General features: G+C 43.3%; 1 protein-coding gene across 1 annotated transcript in view; it reads right to left on the reverse strand.

Annotated features, from left to right (window-relative positions):
* Window positions 1–19490, reverse strand: part of CNGB1 (cyclic nucleotide gated channel subunit beta 1) — a 77580-nt gene extending 58090 nt beyond the window's left edge. The window contains exons 1-4 of the mRNA XM_069087590.1: window positions 19064–19490; window positions 15610–15697; window positions 5248–5516; window positions 2358–2520 (exon numbers count right to left, since the gene is read on the reverse strand). Of these exons, the coding sequence (XP_068943691.1) occupies window positions 2358–2520; window positions 5248–5470 (386 nt within the window). The 5' untranslated portion in view covers window positions 5471–5516; window positions 15610–15697; window positions 19064–19490. The remainder of the gene's footprint in view (window positions 1–2357; window positions 2521–5247; window positions 5517–15609; window positions 15698–19063) is intronic.
* Window positions 19491–19553: the final 63 nt, after the last annotated feature.

A 19553-nucleotide genomic window follows, 5' to 3' on the forward strand; every position in this document is an offset into this window, starting at 1 on the left:
AGGAAGGAAGGAAGGAAGGAAGGAAGGAAGGAAGGAAGGAAGGAAGGAAGGAAGGAAGAGGAGAAGGAGGGAATAAAGGAGGGATAAAGGAAGAGAGGGAAGACCACTCTTCAACACCTAAATGGCAATTGTGGCCCAATGAGATCTAGTCTTTTCTCCTAGTCCCTGACAGTCAGCATTTATTAAGCACCAACTGTGTGCCAGGCCCTGTGCCAAGTGCTGGAAATACCAAAAAAGGCAAATGTTCTTCCTGTCTTTGGGGAGTTCACCCCTGTGAGGAGTGAACAGGAACATTAGAAGTCTGTATAACCTAGAGCTTGGGGGGCAGGGGTGGGGGAGAGAGCAGGGCACCGGAAGGGCTACAGTGGCCATGAGATATAAAGAAGTGACTCCCCTGTCCCCACCACCTCATCCCATTCACCAGAGCTAGGGATTTCTGTGGCTTTTCTACCACAAACAAATCCTCCCAATTTTTGTTCCATCCCTGACCAACATACCTCTCCTACCCAATCTACTGAGCTTTGTCTCCAGCCCCTCCTGGAGAAAATTGTCTCTGAATTAAGTTCATAGGATTGAGAGCTGGAAGGAAACTTAGAAATCATTTAGTTCAAACTCCTTGCTTTACAGACTAGGAAACTGAGATCCAAAAGAGGGTGAGTTCCAAAGGTCACCCAGGTGGCAACTGGCAAAGCCAGAAGCCAAGCCCAGGTCCTCAGTTTCCCAAATCTTTGCACTATAATATCCCTTGTCTCCTGCTTTCTTTTTTCAGGAGGCCCAGATGGATCTCTTTTTAAGAGCTATGCATCTGAAACCCAGAGTAATTGTGTTGATGATAACACCTGGCATTTATTTGAAATTTTCCTCATGCCCACCCTGTGAGTGACCAACCGTTCACCATTCTACTCACGGCCCTGCCTCAAGATGCTGAGAAATTGTGTCTTCAGGGTTCACCTCTGTCTCCCCCTGCTCTGTTCCCCTGGCCTTATTGTCTGCTCCCAGTTAGCAAACTGAGTCCCTAATCTCTGCTTGGGGGCCCGTCCTCTCGCCTGATCTTTGGCAACCAGAGCCCAACTGGTCCTTTGGCTGAGACTGCATTGTCACTGGAGAACCTTTGTTCAGGAGACACAGGGAAAAGAGAAGCCGTGCTGCGCAAGCCCCCTGACCCTCCCTCAGTGGCGACCCCCCAATCTGCTGCCGGCTATTCAGAGATAGGGGTTTCCTATGAAGATCTTAGGGCATATTTTTCACTTCTAATCAATTTCCCAGCAGGATAGGGGAGGGACATCTCTGCTTTTTCAGGATGGGTGGTCTCCGAGACCTGAGAAGAAAGGAAAAATCTCCCATCCCCTTTCATCTGAGACAGAACTCAAAGATGGTTTGCGTATGATAAAGCAGGGTTGTGGTGAGGTTTGCCCATTATGGGAGAGAAAGGAAATCCAGGGAGTATTTACAACAGGGCCACCAACATTCTTGACTCAACAATGTTCATTTGTTTTTATCTATGATTCTCTCTCTCTCTCTCTCTCTCTCTCTCCTCTGTCTATCTCTGTCTCTCTGTCTCTGTCTGTCTCTGTCTGTCTCTTTGTCTCTCTCTCCCCTCTTTCCCTCTGTATTTCTGTCTCCATCTCTCCCCCCCCTTTTCCCTTTCCCCCTCTCTTTATCTCTGTCTCTACCTGACTCTCTCTCTCTCTGTATCTCTTTTTCTTTCTCTGTGTGTGTCTCTTTCTCTCCCTCCCTATGCCCAGCAAATCACAAGTCCCCAAACTACTGAATGGAGCTCTCAAGAGCTAAGGATTTTGAAAACTAAAGAGGTCCTATGTGATTCCTATAGGACTGGGGTGAGAAATACACCAGAGTCTTAGTCCTTGGGCAAGCTGGTATTGGTCCCTTTTGAAGAGGGTGGGCTTGCTCTCATACCCAAACATCCCAGGGGGTGAGAAGATGCTAAATGTCATCCATCATTGGTTCATAGATTTAGAACTGGAAAGACCCTTACAAGTCATTTACTCTAAAACCCCTTTATTTTTTAAATGAGGAAGGTGTTAAGTGACTTGACCAGGGTCACTAGGTCAAGTAGCAGAGCTACATTTGAACCCAAGTCCTCTGATTCCAAATCCAAAGCTCTTTTTCCACTGACTCAAGTATGAGTCCTATATATCAACATATTGTTCAAGCATCAAACCCGAGTTACTCTTTAACTATGAAATCATCGATCCTTTTCGTCCCTTAGTTTTCTCACCTATGAAATGGGAATAATATTTCCTGACCTGCTTACTTCACAAGGGTGTTAAGAGGCTCTCACAAGGGAAAGTAATGGGAAGGAAATTGGAAAAGCCTGGCTGTAGGTCATCCATTACCTGGCGGTTCCCAGAGCCTGACCAGGCACTGTGAGGGTCTCTGATTTGGCTGGGGATGCTGGTGGCAGCACTGGGCTTGGGGGCTTCTCCTCCACCTGGAAGGGCTTGCTTTCAGCGTCAGCATCCTCCACTTTCACACCTGGGTGTTCTCTTGTGGCCGGCACTTGGAGAGAAGGAGGAGGAGGAGAAAAAAAATTAACAGTCAGAAAGAAAAGAGATCCCAATGGACTCACTTAACAGAGGCCCCAGGGCCTTACTCACTATTGTTGGGGAGAGGAACCACTCCTGGAGAAAATGTGAAAAATTGCGTTTTTGTTTTGCCCTTTGGCAGAGTCACCTCCCCGTTCTCTCTCTAAACATTGGGTTTCTTGCTCTGTAAACTCTGGTCCAGACCTTGGCATCATGAGAACCTTCTGGAAATACCAGAGCTCAAAGCCATCCCTACCCAGTAAGAGGGTCTTATTGCCATGGCCCAGACTGTCAACTACACCACTTATAAATGAGTCATGCCTGGGCCTGCCTCCATGAGCCCAATTTGCAGGCTTTCTCCCTTGGATTTCATCTGCAAATTTCCCTGAACTCAAAATGTTTCAAAGTGCTGGGTACTATCAGTGAGAAAGCAATGTGTCCAGGGGTGAGTCCCTGCCCAGCTCTCTGGAATGGAGCCACACTCAACGAACATCCCCCTGCCAACACATCTGACAGGTCGACCAGAGGCAGCAGCTGGGCTGAACTTCAGTCAAATCCTAAAGTCCAGGAGTTTGGTGTCGGTGAACCCTGTTTCTCATTTCTGGCCCTTTCCCCTCTTCTAATGCCTCTCTCTATCCTTACATGAAAAGATCTCTCATGACATCCAGGTTCTCCCATTGTGGAAAGTTACAGCATCATTCAGATGATTCAGCTAAATTGTTCACACTATGGGATGTTAATTAATGTGTCACTAACAGTGATATTTCAGGCAACCATAGCCAAGATTTTTTGGAGGAGTCTGAATAGAGTAAACCGGCCCTTTCTATCTGCTGAAGTTCTTTCCTTTAAGGCCCAAATCTGGGACTACTTCATCTGTGAAGCCTTCCTTGATGGCCCAAGTGAAAGATCTCTCCCCTACCCCCAATTGCTCCCAACACTCTGCCTAAATATCTCCTTTGCACTTATTCTCCCTATCATCACAGATATGTGTGTATACACATATGTATGTATATATAATATATGTGTGTGTATGTGTTCCTCCACTCCTTATTCTAGATTTAAGGTGCTTGAAGGCAAGGTCTGGGCTATATATCTTTTTGTAAACTGAAGACAGACAAATAATAGTAGGTGCTTAATAAATGTATATTGAAATTATGGCATCTCTTGAATCACAAGCTACAGTTAACCACTTGCTTCTCTTGCCAGCCCTAGCTGTAAGTAAAGAGAGACCAGTGAGGTTCATGCTGGTTAGAATACAGACAACAAGGTCCATGCTTAGGTGTCCACTCAAGGTCCTTAGCTCTCGCCAACTATCTGACTTACAGTTAGAAAAACCCTTTTAACTTCTATTATATCTATGATAGTCTACAAGACCCAGTTCATAGACTCCACAATAGAAAGAATGTTGGATTTGGAGTCAGCGAACCTGGGTGCATGATGTGATGGACAGAGTGGTAGGCTGAAGTCAGGCAGACCTGGGTTCAGATCTTCCTTTTGGCACTTGCTAGCTGTGTGACCAGAGGTAAGTCACCTAAGATTTCTGGGACTCAGTTTCCTCATATGCAAAATGGAAAGGTTGGAATTGATGACATCTAAAGTTCCATTTCACAGCTAAGTCTATGACTCCATGATTGACTCTTTACATGACTTTGGACAAGTCTCTTACTCTGTCTAGACCTCAGTTCCTTCAATTGTAAAATGAGATAGTTAGACTGGGTGACATCCATGATCCCTTATAGCTCTAGGTCAGATAATGCACATAGAATCATTTTTTAATTCAAAGCATCAGACAAATTGGAATTTTTGATGTTATAATCCTGTGAAAGCCCCTCAGGTGCTTTGGGCTGGAGGGTGGGGAAATAGGGCCTATAAGGTTTCCCTCCCTCCCATGATGCTTCCTGATTTGAGCATACCAATGGACCCAGGAACAAGATTAAAAGTATAGGCCAGGCGCTCTAAACTCAGAATCCATGGACTTGTTATTTCCTTTAATATTTTGATAACTATATTTCCATATAATTGATTTCCTTTGTAATCGTATGTATTTATTTTATTCACTTAATTATTTGTTTATTTTACTTATTCTCACTCATATTATTCACTTTATTTATATTCACTTCATTATTAAGAAAAGGAGTCTACGGGGGCGGCCAGGTAGCACAGCGAGTAAGAGCACCGGCTCCAGTGTTGAGAAGACCTGGAGATCGAATCCTGGGCTCAGACACTTAGCACCCACCCAGAAACACCTGGCCGTGTAACCTTGAGCAAGTTACTTAACCCCAATTGCTTAAAAAAAAAAAAAAAGAAAAAAAAGAAAAGGAGTCTACAAATTTCACCCTACGACCAGAAGGGTTCCACAGAAATGGTGAAGAACCCCTAAACCGGTGATATTTGGTCAAAGGACCACTGACCTTCATTCCTGTTCCATATTCCTTCCCTTTTTTATGTATATCTGCCAGAAACAAAAATCACCAACTTTTGCGCCCTGTTTGGGCTGATACAAATCTTGCCCATCTCCACACAGAAGCATCAGTCCATCAAGATGGATACAGAGAGTATACCCCCTTCCAGGCAAGACAGACCAGTTCAAGGACCTGCCACAATACTGCTAGCTAAGACCCGGCCAAGAACATGCATATACCATAGCTGGCATGCACTACCACCCCTGTAAGGCTGCCATGCAAAGGAAGGGTCATACTACCTAAGCGACGGACTGAGCTCTTTGCCTCCTTCACGAAACTGGGCTTGGACACCCCAGTCCTCCTGTTGACAAGGACAGGGATGCGGGTGGTGGGGTATCGGTAGCTCGGCACATTGGGGAGATGCTCAGCTATGTTGTGGGCAGCAGCATGGGGGGTCCTGTGGCTAAGTGGCTTGTCTTGGACCAGGCGATCTAACTCCACATCTCGGCTTTGCTTAGACATGGCACAAGAGGCCCCAGAGCTCAAGCAAAGGCCAGGACCCCAGAGACTGTAACAAGAAATACAAAATAATGTGAGATGTGACACGGCGGCAGCTGCTAGTCAAGGGATCCCTTTGTACAGAAAGGCATCAATGGCCCTGTGGCTGGACCTCCCAGAGGTGAACTCCAGTTGGTCTTGCATCCATGAAGACTTTCTAAATTGCCAACCCCTCTGCCCTAATATACATCACCCCTAGCACCCTTCAAGTCTAGTTCCAATGTCTGAAACTCTTCTACTTCCTGGATTCCCTGGATTTTGCAAGAAGTCTTTCCTGGTCATCCTCAATTTTACTGACTTTCTCCTGAGACCACCCACAATTTATTCTGTATCTCTTGTATGTATATAGTTGTTTACCTGTCTCTTCCATTAGACTGTAAACTCCTTGAGAGCGGGGATTATTTTCACCTGTACTTAGTAAATATTTGTTGAGCTGAATTAAATTTAATTCTCCTCTCCAGGATTTATAGGAAAAAGAATTATCTGGGCATTAGTAGCCAGGCATAGAACCCACATAGCCCTGAGTCACTTTCCCTCCAGTCTACCCATGCTACTTAGACTCAGCATCTTAGATTCATATAGCCAAGAAAAGCAAAAAAAAATAAAAAATCAGAGTTAGAAGGGGTCTTGCCCAACCTCCCACCCCATTAGAAAACTCTCTTGACAATAAGAGGCTCTCCATTCCCTCTGGTTGAGTATTTGAGTAATATGAGACAACTCTCTCATCAATCAATCAATCAATCAATCAGTAAACATTTATTAAGCCTCTGTCTCTCACAATGCCGATCATTCCATTGCTGGACAGCTCTGGTAATTACAAAGTTCATCCTTGTTGTTTTTATGTAGTCAATCAATCCACAAGCACTTATTCAATGTTTACTATACTCTGGGCACTGTGCTAGAAAACCAGGATACAAACGCCAGAATGGAACGATCCCTAACCACCAACCAGAGGTTTACATTCTAACGCAGTGGCCATCTTGCCTTTGTCGCCATCTTGCTGTGGTTCCCCTAGTGAATCAGACATTGGGTGCGTTGTCGCCCAATCCAGAGCACACAGCTCTCTTTAATGACAGTGGCCTCAATGGTAGTTGGGTTTCAGCCAGATGACTATGGGACACAAATAAAGCGTAGAATTCCACAGTGTTCCCCTTGGGGCAGCATCAGGTTGTTGAATGGAGCGGGTTGGATTGGGATATAGGTGTTGAGGATTTAGGCATTGATGGAATAAGAGGATGAGTCCTCTGTGTGTGTGTGTGTGTGTGTGTGTCTGTCTGTCTGTCTGTGTCTGGGTCTGTGTCTGGGTCTGTGTATCTGACCTGATTTTCAGGAAAGAGTAGAATAAACAACTTCACAAAAACAAGATGGAGGAGTTGCAACTAGACAATGTTTATATGAAAAAGATCTGAAGGTTTAAGTGGACCACAAGCTTACACATACAACAGTGTTATATGACAGTCAAAAAAGCTAATGTTGATCTAGACGAAATTAGAAGGAACACTATGCACAGAATGAAGGAAGCAATAGTCCTATTATACTTTTCATTGGTCAGGCTACATCTGGAACCCTGTGTTTAGTTCTGTAATATAGGAAAGACATTAATAAACTGGAAATTAACTACAAGAGGGTGATCAGGAAGGTAAGGAACCTGGTGACTAAACCAAATGAGAATCTCTTTTGAGCGAACTGTCAAAATTTAGTCTAGAGAATTTTCCCAGGAATTCAAGCCAAGTTCCTTGGTCTACAGTCTATAGGTCCCACTCTCCTCTCTTTTTAAAACACCCAGGCACTGTTTGGTTATTCTCTGGCCTCACAGCATCTCTCTCTTTCTTCACAGCTTTTTAGAACTCAATGACAATCACTCAGGAATCATAACTGATGGTCTTTCCAGCAACCTGCGATGTCGTTTTGGGGGCTGGTTGTCTTGAATTCGTCAGGGGCTGCTAGGAGCTTTCTCATCATTTCCCTATTGATCGTGGGCATCACATCATAATCATTTTTGTTCTCCCCCTTCCAGTTTAAAAGGGCATTCTTCTTACTAAAATAAATAACAGAAAAATAATTCCTGAAAAAATTCTAAAATGTACTATTAAAGGAATGGTTGGTTTTAAATTGAGAGAAAGAAGGAGTGATCACAAGAAACCAACGTGGCTTCACCAAAAAGCAACACATCCAACCTCATTCCTTTGTTTGATGACTAGATTGGTGCCTCGGTCTAGTGCCATAGAGATAGAGATGGAGACAGGTGATGAAACTCCCTCCGCCAATGCAGTCTGGCACCTGTGAGGGCATTGTCTAGAGCACTGAGAGGTTAATTTACTTGCCCAATATGTGTCAGAGGCAGGACTTAAACCATGGTCTTCCTGACTTTGAGGCCAGCTCTCTAACATTACACAACACTGTCTCTCATACAAATATAGTTTATCTATAATTATGACTAGATATTTCATGATATTCTTATGGACAAGATGGAAAGGCCCAGGCTAGGGAGCAATATGTCTAGGTGGGTTTGGAACTGGTGGGGTAGCTAGACACAGAGTTATCATTAATGACTTGGTGTCAGCTATCCAATGGTGTGCCACAGGAACCTGTGTTTGACCTTGTGCTGTTTGACATGGTTATTGTTTGCTGCTAAAGGCACAGATGTCACAGTTATAAGATTTGCAGAGGGAACAAAGCTTAGGGAGATAGCTAACTTGCTAGATGACAGTCAGCATCCAAAAAGATCTAGAGAGATTAGTACATTGGGTTGAATCTAATACGTTGAAATTTAAAGATTTAAATATGAGTTCAAAAACTCAGCTTCCTAATTACAACATGGGGAAAGCATGGTTAGACATCAGTTTGTCTGAAAGAGATCCAGGGATACTAGTGGGCTGTAACCTATGATCAACAGTGGGATTTGAAGCCAAGAAAGCTAATGAAATTTTGGGTTACATTAGGAAAGGCTTAACTAGGAAAGTGGGGGACCCGCTGTGCCTGCTCTGATCAGGCCACATCTGGGTTTTGTGTTCAGTTTGGGGCACCACATGTTAGGAAGGATATGAATGAAGTGGAGAAGATCCAGAGAAGGGCAACCAGGATGATGGAGGGCTCCATGGGAGCAACTGAAGAAACATGGATGCTTGGCCCAGAGGGATGTGATCAATTAAGCACTGATTCAATGCCCATGATGTTCCATGTATATTTGCTTTACCCCAAGAACAGATTTGGAAAAATGGGTGGGAGCGATGGTGAAGCATATTGAGGCCAGATGTGAGGAACAACTTCCTAAAAATTAAAACCGTTCAAAACTAGAATGTTTCCTCATGTTGTAATGAGTTCTTCTTCACCGGGGGTCTTTGAAGGATCACTTTTTGGCTTTGTGGAAGAGGGAGATTCTCTATGAAATATGGGTTTGTACTCAATGGCCTCTGATCTCCCTTCTGATTCTGAAATTTTCTGACTATGGAATTCTAGGGCCTGGCATGGTAACTTGTTTTCATGTCAACAACTACCAAGTTTGATGCCCTAGTCCTGGGAGCATCCCTGAGGGTAGTCACTCCTCTCACCTGACCCTAGTTAAGACTCTAACAACTGACTGTATAATTCGGCAAGAATTAAACATATTGTAACCCACCACCTAAAGGGCCATGTGCCAGCTAAGATCGGGGACCATGCCCCTCATTCAAAATTCCCCTCATTATTAGTGCTGTCCATTTCAACCCCCTACAGGAACTGAGGGTCTCCTCAGCAGAGCCTTCACAGGTCAGCAGATGGTGCTGAAACTCAAACCTACAAGATCCAATCCTTACAGCTGAAAGGGATTCTTGACTATAGAACTGAGAGAGGAAGGGGAAGGAGACTCAAAGGACAGGTCCATGGAAAGGCCTGTGCTATATATCCCATGTTCAGTGAAAATTAAATTTTTCAGGGGAAATGTTATTTTTCTGCTGCTCAGGAAGCTGGGAAAAAATCCCACAGGAAAGCAACACAAAAATAAGGACAACTTTTCTTTTTCCTGGGAAGAAACAGGCTTCTATTTTTTATATTATCCTTGACTATTTCTTCCTTTACTCTAGTTTGATACAGAAGTGGCCCTTCTCCTCTCCAAGATCAATTTCTCTACAGGCACACTTGATCCCATCTCCTGTCTTCTCCAGCACTTTGACCCAACTATGACTCCTCACTCTATAATCTTAAATAGCTCCCTATCTATTTGCTCCTTCTTTGCTACCCTCAAACAAAACAAAAACTTGGAAGGATAGTTATTTGACCTAAAAAAAAAAGCCTCAATAAATCCTACCATTCCCAGCATCTTTATCTATCCTCCATTTATTGGTCAAGCTCCTTGAAAAAGCCATCTACACTTAATAATTCCACTTCTTCTCCTTTTACTCCTTCTAAACCCTCTACAATATGACTTCTAATTTCACCACTCAAATGAAACTACATTTTCTAAAGTTACCAATGATCTTTCCTTAATTGTCAAATGCTATGGCCATTTCTCAGTCCTCATGCTTCTAAACCTCTCTGTAGCATTTGACACTCTATCCAGCCCTAGTCTCTCTCTTGAGCTCCAGTCCCACATCACTGACTACATATTGGACATTTCAATTGGGATGTCCCCTAGCATCTCAAACTCAACATAAACAATACAGAACTCATCATCTTTCCCCAAAAACTCACCACTTCTGAATTGTATCTTTCCAATCACCCAGATCTGAAACATCAGTATCATCCTCTCTATTCCAATCAATTACTAAGTTTTGCTATTTCTCTCTCTACAACATATGACCTTGTCTCTCCATTGTACAACCACTGCTCTAGTTTCAGCCCTAGGCAATTGCAATATCCTCCTATATGGTCTTCTTGCTCCAATCCTCCAGCCAGTCACCAAAGTGATTTTCTTAAAGGACAGGTCTGACTATACCACCCCTCCACTCAACAGACTCCAGTGGCTCCCTGTCACCTCCAAGAACAAATACAAAATCCTCTGTTTGGCATTCAAAGTCTTTCATTAATTAACCCCCTCTTACCTTTCCAGTCTTCTTTATACCTTAGTCCCCCAAAAGTACTCCAAGTCAGTAACACTGACCTGGTGACTATTCCATGAACAAGACCCTCCATCTCTCAGCTCTGGGCATTTTCTCTGGCAGTCCCCGATGCCTGGAATGCCCTCCCTCCTCTCTCTACCTTCCAGTTTCCCTGGCTTCCTTTAAGTCCCAACTAAGATCTTACCTTCTGTACGAAGCTTTTCCCAACCCTTACTAATTCTAGTATCTTCCCTGTGTTACTTATGTCCTATTTATCTTCTATGCAGCTTACTTGTATATATCTGTTTGCTTGTTATCACCCCCATTAGACTGTGAGCTCCTTGAGGGCAGGAACTGTCTTTTGCCTTTTTTTTATCCCCAGCTCTTAGCACAGTGCCTGGCACATAACTGGTGTTTAATAAATGTTTATTGATTGATTATTTGGGTGGAGTTAATGCCCATAAAGCCTACCTCCCTCTAATTTACCCTACAGTTTTCTACCAGACCGATTTTCCTAACATGCCACTTGGACCTTGCCACTCCCCTGCTCAGAAATCCCCATTAGATTTCCATCAACACGGGGTGGCCAGGTAGCACAGGGAGTAAGAGCACCAGCCCCAGGGTAGGGATGACCTGGGATTGAATCCGGGCTCAGACACTTAGCATCCACCCAGAAACACCTGGCCATGTAACCTTGAGCAAGTTACTTAACCCCGGTTGCTAAAAAAAAAAAAAAAAGATTTCCATCGACTTTAGAATTCAACCCAAACTCCACAGCTTGCCATAGTAGTGGCCTTACCAGTTGGAAAGAACAGTGGGTTTGGGACCAAAGGACCTGCATTCAAATCCTGACTTTCTTCTTCACCAGATATAGGACCCTTAGCAAGATACTTCCCCAGTCTGGGCCTCAGTTTCCTCCTCTGTCAAATGAGCCAGTTGGACTAGAGAATCTGAAAGGTCTGATTTGGCTCAAAGTTCTGTGGTCCCAACTTAGAATCCTTGCCTTCCATTAGGCACAGTTCAAATGCCACATTCTTCTCGAAACCTTCCCTGATACTTCCTGGTTGTTAGAATTCTCTCTTCCTCAATTTATCTGATATACTTATTTTTGTAAATGTCATATCTCAAGGGGATGGCTAGGTGGTGCAGTGAATAGAGCACCAGCTCTGGAGTCAGGAGGACCTGAGTTCAAATCTGACCTCAGACACTTAATACAAAAAACTAGCCATGTGACCTTGGGCAAGTCACTTAACCCCAATTGACCTTCCCTCCCCCCTCTAAAAAGCAAAAAAAAAAAAAGTCATATCTCTGCCTCCACCTTCCTGTAGATTGTATGCTTCTTTAGGGCAGGAAATGTCTTCGCAGGATCATAGGACTTATAACCAGAAAGGAACATAGAAGGTAACTGATTTAAATGCCTTATTTTGGCATTGAAGAAACCAAGTCCTAGAGAGTCCAATGGCCTTCCTGTGAAATGAAGCCTTGACCATAGTAGGTGTTTCATAGAGGTTTGGAGTGACTTGAACTTTACAACTTTATTGATCACTCTCTCACTTCCCAAATTTGCCATTTACTTAACATGTGAGACCCTGAGTAAATCATTTTTGTTGTTGTTCAGTCATTTTCAGTCATGTCCGACTCTTCGTGACCCCATTTGGAGTTGTTTTTTTTTTTTTTGCAAACATACTGAAGGGGTTTGCCATTTCCTTCTCTAGTTCATTTGACAGATCAGGAAACTGAGGCAACCAGGGTTAAGTGACTTGCCCAGGGTCACCCAGCTAGTAAGTATCTGAAGCTGAATCTTCCTGAATCCAGGCCTGGCACCCTTTCCACTGTGCTACCTAGATGCCCTCGAGCAAGTGACAGAAGGCCGCATTTTCTTGATCTGGAAAATAATGGGGTTGGAATAGTTAACCTTCTAGGGTCCCTTGCAGATCTAAATCTGTGACTCTCTGCTCTCATGGTCCTTCCTTTCATAGACTCTCCAAACACAAGGTGGAATTGTGGTTCCCATAGGAGAAATAACGAACTTTCTTCAAGGGTTGTCTCAATACTACCTTAAGAGGCTGGCTTTGTAATAAAGGGGGGGGGGTTAATTCTCAGGCTGTGGCTATTCAGTGGGAATTAAGATCCCAAGGCAGCCTTTGGCCCTAAGGAAAATGGCCTGTAGATGAAAGATGGAGCCTGTTCTGTTTCTCTCATCTTAGCTCTGGTTCCAATTTCCACCTAAAACTCATTGCATTATCCCCAGCTCCTCCCTGGGTGGCCCACCATTTAAACAGCCCAATGGAGCAAAGGGCCCCCATCTAGAGGGGAGGGGTAGAGAGGACGGTGATTAGCATGGAAAATCCACACATTGCGAAAGTTTCCATTGGGTAAATCTATCTAGAGTCTTAAAAGCCTAACATTTGGGCAGTTATTTTTGCTCTTTGACACTTGCCACCAAAAGAAAATATTCCCCACCACCACCCCTGGCCCGAGTTGTAGGAGCTATTCCAAAAAGGAAAGCTTCTGGATTAGAGCACTGAGTCAAGAGCCAGTGAGTTTGGATCCTGCCTCAGTTTCCCCATCTGCAAAATAAAGGAATTCAACTAGCTTGTTGATTTTAAGCTGTAAGTGACCTTAGACATCCTCTACTCCATTTTCATCTTGCAGATAAGGAAACTGAGGCCAGAGTTGTCAAAAGACAAATCCAAGGTCGAATAGGTAGTAAGTGGCACCCAAGTCATGATGCCAAATCCAGGGTATTTCCATTGAACCACACTGTTGTTAAGAAGGATGCTATGGGGGCGGCCAGGTAGCACAGCGAGTAAGAGCACCGGCTCCAGTGTCGGGATGACTTGGGGATCGAATCCCAGGCTCAGACACTTAGCACCCACCCAGAAACACCTGGCCGTGTAACCTTGAGCAAGTTAACCCCAATTGCTTTAAAAAAAAAAAGAAGGATGCTATGGTTCTTTGCACCTCTGAATTATAGGCAAAGATGAAAGGAGGCAATCATTCCACCTTATGCTTCTTCCATCTGCCTACACTAGGCATCCTCTTTTGATCAGGGTTTAGGATCTTTGTAGGAAAATGGGAGGACACAGACCCATGGGGAGAGTCTTCACCAGGCATTATGAGTCATCATGGGAGAGCATCATTTAAGACAGTGACCCTTACCTCCAGTGCCAGCGACCTCCGCTTCCTCCTGGGGTGCCATTAATAAAGCCAAGAGAAATAGATATTAGGATAGGAATTCTTAGCCCTTGTTTTGTTCTGGACCCCTTGGGTAGTCTGGTTAAAGCAAAGTCTCTAAAGTCTATGGACCCCTTCTCAGAACCATGGTTTTAAATATGTAAAATAAAATACATAAGGTTACAAAAGAAACCAATCATATTAAAGCACACCTATCAAAATATTTTTTTTAATGTTCACAAGTCCCAGGTTAAGAACCTCTACAGTAGGGAAACCACTTTTCTGAGGCAGCCCAAAGTGGAGACATGAATTAGAGTGGATTCAGATGCAGAGTTAGCAGAATAAGATTTAGGAAAGTTATCTTTGCTTAGAAGATTTTTTTTAATGAGTTATTTTGGGGTCAGCTAGGTGGTACAGTAAATAGAGCACCAGCATTGGAGTCAGGAGGACCTGAGTTCAAATTCGGCCTCAGACACTTAGCACAAAAACTAGTTGTGTGACCTTGAGCAAGTCACTTAACCCCAATTGCCCTCCAAAAAAAAAAGGAAGTTTTTCCATTCTAAATGTTTGCTTTCAAGCATTTGGAACTCAGCCAGACATAGCTTTGGAAGAAAGCAGCCAGGCTAGAGAATAGGGTGGTAGAAGGAGCTGTGGACCAAGCGTCAATAGACCTAGAGTCCTGTTCTCCTTCTGCTACTAATGTATTGTGTGACCTTGGTCAAGGGCATTCTGTTCTTCTCTGGGGTCTCAGTTTTCCCATCTGTAAGAGGGTTGTATTGGGTCAGAGGTATCAAATACTCAGATCCTCAGGTCATATGATAATATATAATATTATAATCCTGAGTGCCCCCAAACCAGATTAAACTGTAATTGGGAAATATTTAACAAATGAAGATATAATAAGTATCACATTTTAAAACCAACTCAATATGTAGCCCTCAGGGAACCTCGCTATGGTCTTATGGTCTTTATTTCTATTTCAGTTTGACCCCGCTGCCCTAAATCATTCCTAATGTCCCTTCCAGCTGGGGCATTTAATGAGTCAAGGCTTCTAGCATGAAACCAGCCCTAGTTCACGGTCTCCAGGTACTTCATTTTTTACACAGGTAGAGTGAGTCAACAATTTAACAAAAACACAATCTTTTTATTATCATCATCTAAGCCATTGGAATTCTGACCTTACAACCAGCAAATTCTCAAAACGGATTCAATTTGGGATCTCAGTGAGATGGTCTTCAGAAGTGCTGTGGACCTGGTGATGCCTTTCTCAGGACAGCTATAACACTGGTGTCAGAAATCAGCATTGTGTGAACTGAAGGCATAAGGAGGGTGCTGCACATCCCATCACACCTGGAGGGGCCTTGATCCGGCCTCCAGCTGAGGCAAAAGTCTGGCCAAGTACTTGTCTAAACACTTCGGGGCTCTGTCAACTACTGTGCCAAACTGCTTCTCAGATATTTAATAAATGCTAATGGTAGTTCAAGCTTCCAAGGCACTTTACAGTTTACAAATCAGGTTTCCTCTAACGCCACCAAGGGATAGGCAGTCTAATCCTTGTTAGTCCCATTTTCTAGATAAGGATACTGAGACTGAAAGTGAGTAAGTGATTTCCCCAAAGTCAATGTCAGAGCAGGGAGGAAGATGGAAATGCAGACTCAGTAGGAAAACGCTGTTTTCTCTAGCAATGAGTGGTTGTTGAATACTTTAAAGGGGCTGGCAGACCACAGTTGGCCCAGCCATCCCATACTCCCCTTCCTTGGGCTGTTTATTTCTCTTATGGTAAAACTAACCATAAACAAAAATTAAGTTGCTTTAAGCACTTCAAAGACCCAAAAACATGGGCCTGCTTCTCTACTTGGCCCAACAGGCTCATTTACTAAATACAAACACAGAAGGACTTTGGGGAAGTACCTGTAGGGAAGACTCCTGGACTTCAATCCCTCCTACTTCACTCCAGCTGGAGTCAACGACATCCACCAGACAGCTATCCAGCAGAACACTGTGGAAACCCCAAGAAGAAAACAGAGAAGGGAAAATGTGCTGATTGAAGATCTGAAAGAACTTGCAGCATTCAATGCAATAATTTAATTTCATTCATTCACAACATTTTCAAAAAATGCTTCAAAAGCAGACAATATAAGGAAAACATGAACTTGGAGGCCACAATCAGTCAATAAGAATTTACTAAGGGCAACTAAGTAGTACAGTGAGTAGAGCACTAGGCTCGGAATCAGGAGGACTCATTTTGGGGAGTTCAAATCCAGACTCAGATACTTCCTAGCTGTGTGGCCCTGGGCAAGTCACGTCACCCTGCCTGCCTCAGTTTCCTCATCTGTAAAATGAGCTGAAAAAGGAAATGGCAAACCACTCCAGTATCTCTGCCAAAAAAAAAAAACCAAAAAACAAAAAAATGGGGTCATGAAGAGTCAGACATGACCAAAATGACTCAACAATACTACCCAGTCATAGCATTGTGCTGTTTTAAAGACAAATGGAACTGTGACTGCCCTCAGAGAGCTTATATCCTATCGGGGATGTGTAACAGACAACTAGAATAATACCACTTCATATTTAGAATAGAATATTGCTCCTGGAAGGGAGCCCCATGGGTTTGATGGCTAGAGGGCCAACCTCGGGGAGGCAGGGTGACCTGGGCTGAGTCCCACTTCTGACACCAATGAGCTGGGTGATCACAGGGAAATCTCTTAACAATTTACTATCTTTAAGGCTATAAATTACAGACCAGTCACCATTCTGTGTTGGTGGAGGGGGGTTCCTGAGATGCGTTCCCTGCATGGATGAAATCACAGATCTGAACGCTCTCCTGCCTCGGCTCCCTCCGAAGAGGTTACATCTGGAAAGAATCCTAGAGCTGATCCAGTGCTGATCTTACCCTTTAATTTTAGAAGAGAAAACTGAGGCCTAAAGAGATTGGTCCAAAGTCACACATCAGAAAGTGATAGCACCCAAAGCAGAGCTCAGGAGACAGTGCCTAGCACAATACCTAACACGTAGTTGTTGTAGTTGTAGTTCAGTCATTTCAGTCACATCAAACTCTTCGTGACCCCATTTGGGGTTTTCTTGGCAGAGATACTGCAGTGGTTTTGCCATTTACTTCTTTACAGATAAGAAAACTGAGGCAAGCAGGGTTAAGTGACTTGTCCAGGGTCACACAGTAAGTGTCTAAGGCCAGATTTGAATTCAGGTCTTCCTGAGTTCAAATCCAACACCCTATCACTATGCTACCTAGCTGAAGGGGACCTTAGATGGTATCTAATCCAGGTCCCCAACTCTTTACGTTAAACCCCATTGCCACCATATCAGAAAGGGTGTAAAAAATTCTCAAATCTCCCAACAAAATTAATTTTAATCCATTTTTATCTTTAAAAAAGGCTAGCACTTTGGGGAGACAAGGAGGCAAGGATTCAAAGAAAGGCAAAAACCTGATGGCACAGCACAACTCCAAAAGTTTGGAACCTTTGGTCTAGAAGAGAAGGTATGTCCAACCCTGTGTCTACAGAGTACAAAGTGAAGTGGAGAATTTGGGCAATTCTCTGGATAATTAAAAGCCTGTGACCAGGGATGTCCTGGTAAATGTTTACCAACCAGCTCGCTGAAAGTACAGGGCATACTTTTAAGTGTTGTTTGCTTTATTAATATTTTCTTAAGTCTAGAAATGAACAAAACAATAACTCAACCCTTGATTTGTAGCTCACTGATTTCTGAGGTGGAAATGATCATACTGAAAATTTAACAGTCAGCTCTCTCTGAAGTTGCCAAGCTGGCTCCAGCAGAGCCCTGCCTATAAATCATTTTCCCCTTCAGTTACCTAAATTTTTCCAGAAATATTATTTTACCCTAAGTAACATAGATTATAATTATCTAGATTACTAGCATGCAGTCTGCAACACCCCAAAGGCAATCTGAACCAGCTTAAAATATAATTGGGAAATACTTAACAAAATAAATAAAAATATAGTAGAACATAGATAATGTTAAAATGTAGTTTTCTGAGCAAATTTGAAGCCTCTAGGAATGTTTATGTACAGTTTGAAGCCCCTTGCTTCTACATGAACTTGACAACAATGATCTAAATAATTCTTTGAATGACCCAAACTGTAGACTCAGCTGCAGCTGAGGAAACCAAAGTCCATTCTATTCCAGTCCCTGTGAAAACCTTTACATAAGTGTCCCAATTCATCTTTTCAATGAAGTAACATGACACTTGGTACAAATTAACAATGGTATGCATATGTATATACAATCTAAACTGTCTGTGGGTTATATGGAATGATATTTACCATATTAGATATTTAAAACCTTAGTATTATTTTTAAAAATGGTTTTGGAATTTTTTTTGAAAAACATGATTATTAAAAATAGTCATACCATGATAAAAAAAAAAAGAAAATCATTTTGTTGTCATGAATCCCCTGAAAGGATTTGGGGGACCTCCAATAGTCCCCCTGACCAGCATTTGATAAGTGCTGATCCAGAACAACCCACTTACCCTCTCTCTGGGCCTTGATTTCTTTATTTGCCTATTAGGCATAAGAACCACCCTAACTACCCCTCATAATTATTGTGAGAATCAAGAAAGGCTAGAGCTTGGACCTGGATTCAAAAAGACCATGGAAGTCATCGATCTTCTCTGGGCCTTGGTTTCCTCAATTGTCATATGAGGACAATAATAATAGCTAACATTTATATAGTGTTTAAAGTTTGCAAAGTACTTTACATGTGTTTTCTCTTTTATCAGAACTCCCTTAATATACTGAAGATAACAGGTCTGACGTCTTATTTTCCTCCCCTTAGTATCTTCCCAATAGTGGTTGAAAGGTTCAAAGGTCTCATAAAACACTTTGGAAACTTTAAGCATCATAGGAATGTAATTTGTTGTTGTTGTTATGGGAAATTTATTTGAAAAGCTGAAAGTGTCATAAGAACATAATTCATTGTTATGATTATTCTTCTTAGCCTTCTGTGTAAGCATAATCATCAGCCTTTTTTTGGTCGTAATATGCCAGAGGAGCCTGAATATTTCTAATGATTCTGAAATCATCGGTCTATGTTTCTATTCTCTCTGCGATTTCAGTGGCCCCTGGTCCACGAGGGTGAGAAAATACCCATGTCCCAGTACATTTCCAAGCTGGGCGAGCTATCCAAGTGGGATGCCACCCACACCTTTCTAACTCTAGCAGAAGGCTCGGGTAAGAACAAACCACAACCACCTGCAAATGTTTCAGAGAGGAACAGACCTCCCTCCAGATAGGCCCAACAACTGCTTCAGGTAAAACTCCTTCCTGCACCCCAGCTGGATACCAAGAGAAGAGGGGGAGACCCATGATGAAAATAATCCACCTACTTGCATGAAGTGGCATTTGCTGATAACGAAACACATGCTCCCAGGCTTCAGTTGGGCTCCGTAACGTTCATGGTAAGCTTGGGCACGGTTCATATAAACATAGAGTTTCAAAAGGCCCCGAGGCTGCCTTAAGCCTGAAGCTGCCTGCTCAGGATCGGCCCTGGGTTGGGAGCCTATAGATAAGCTGAAAGTGCTGTCTGCTCCTAATCAGATTGAGTTGATGTTCAGGGAGCCTCTGCAGAAACTCCCACAGGGAGGCCAGGTTAGGGACCAAAAGGCTGCAGTTGCTAGGAAGAGCCTCTCTGTTGCCGGGAAGGAGACCCTGTCGCTAGGAGACATCTGGCCAGTTACCAGGGCTCTCACGTCAGCAGTAACCCCTGGAACGAACTGAGCCAGCAAAGAGCCTCCTTCCTTGGCCAGGGAAGTCTGCCTCTGCTTCTCATTCTCTCTTCCTCTCTCTCTCTCTCTCTCTCTCTCTCTCTCTCTCTCT

This window comes from Petaurus breviceps, unplaced genomic scaffold, assembly GCF_028583685.1.
Source record: "Petaurus breviceps papuanus isolate PSGF00001 unplaced genomic scaffold, PetGlider_PUasm1.0 182, whole genome shotgun sequence".
NCBI classification, from domain to species: Eukaryota; Metazoa; Chordata; class Mammalia; order Diprotodontia; family Petauridae; genus Petaurus; species Petaurus breviceps.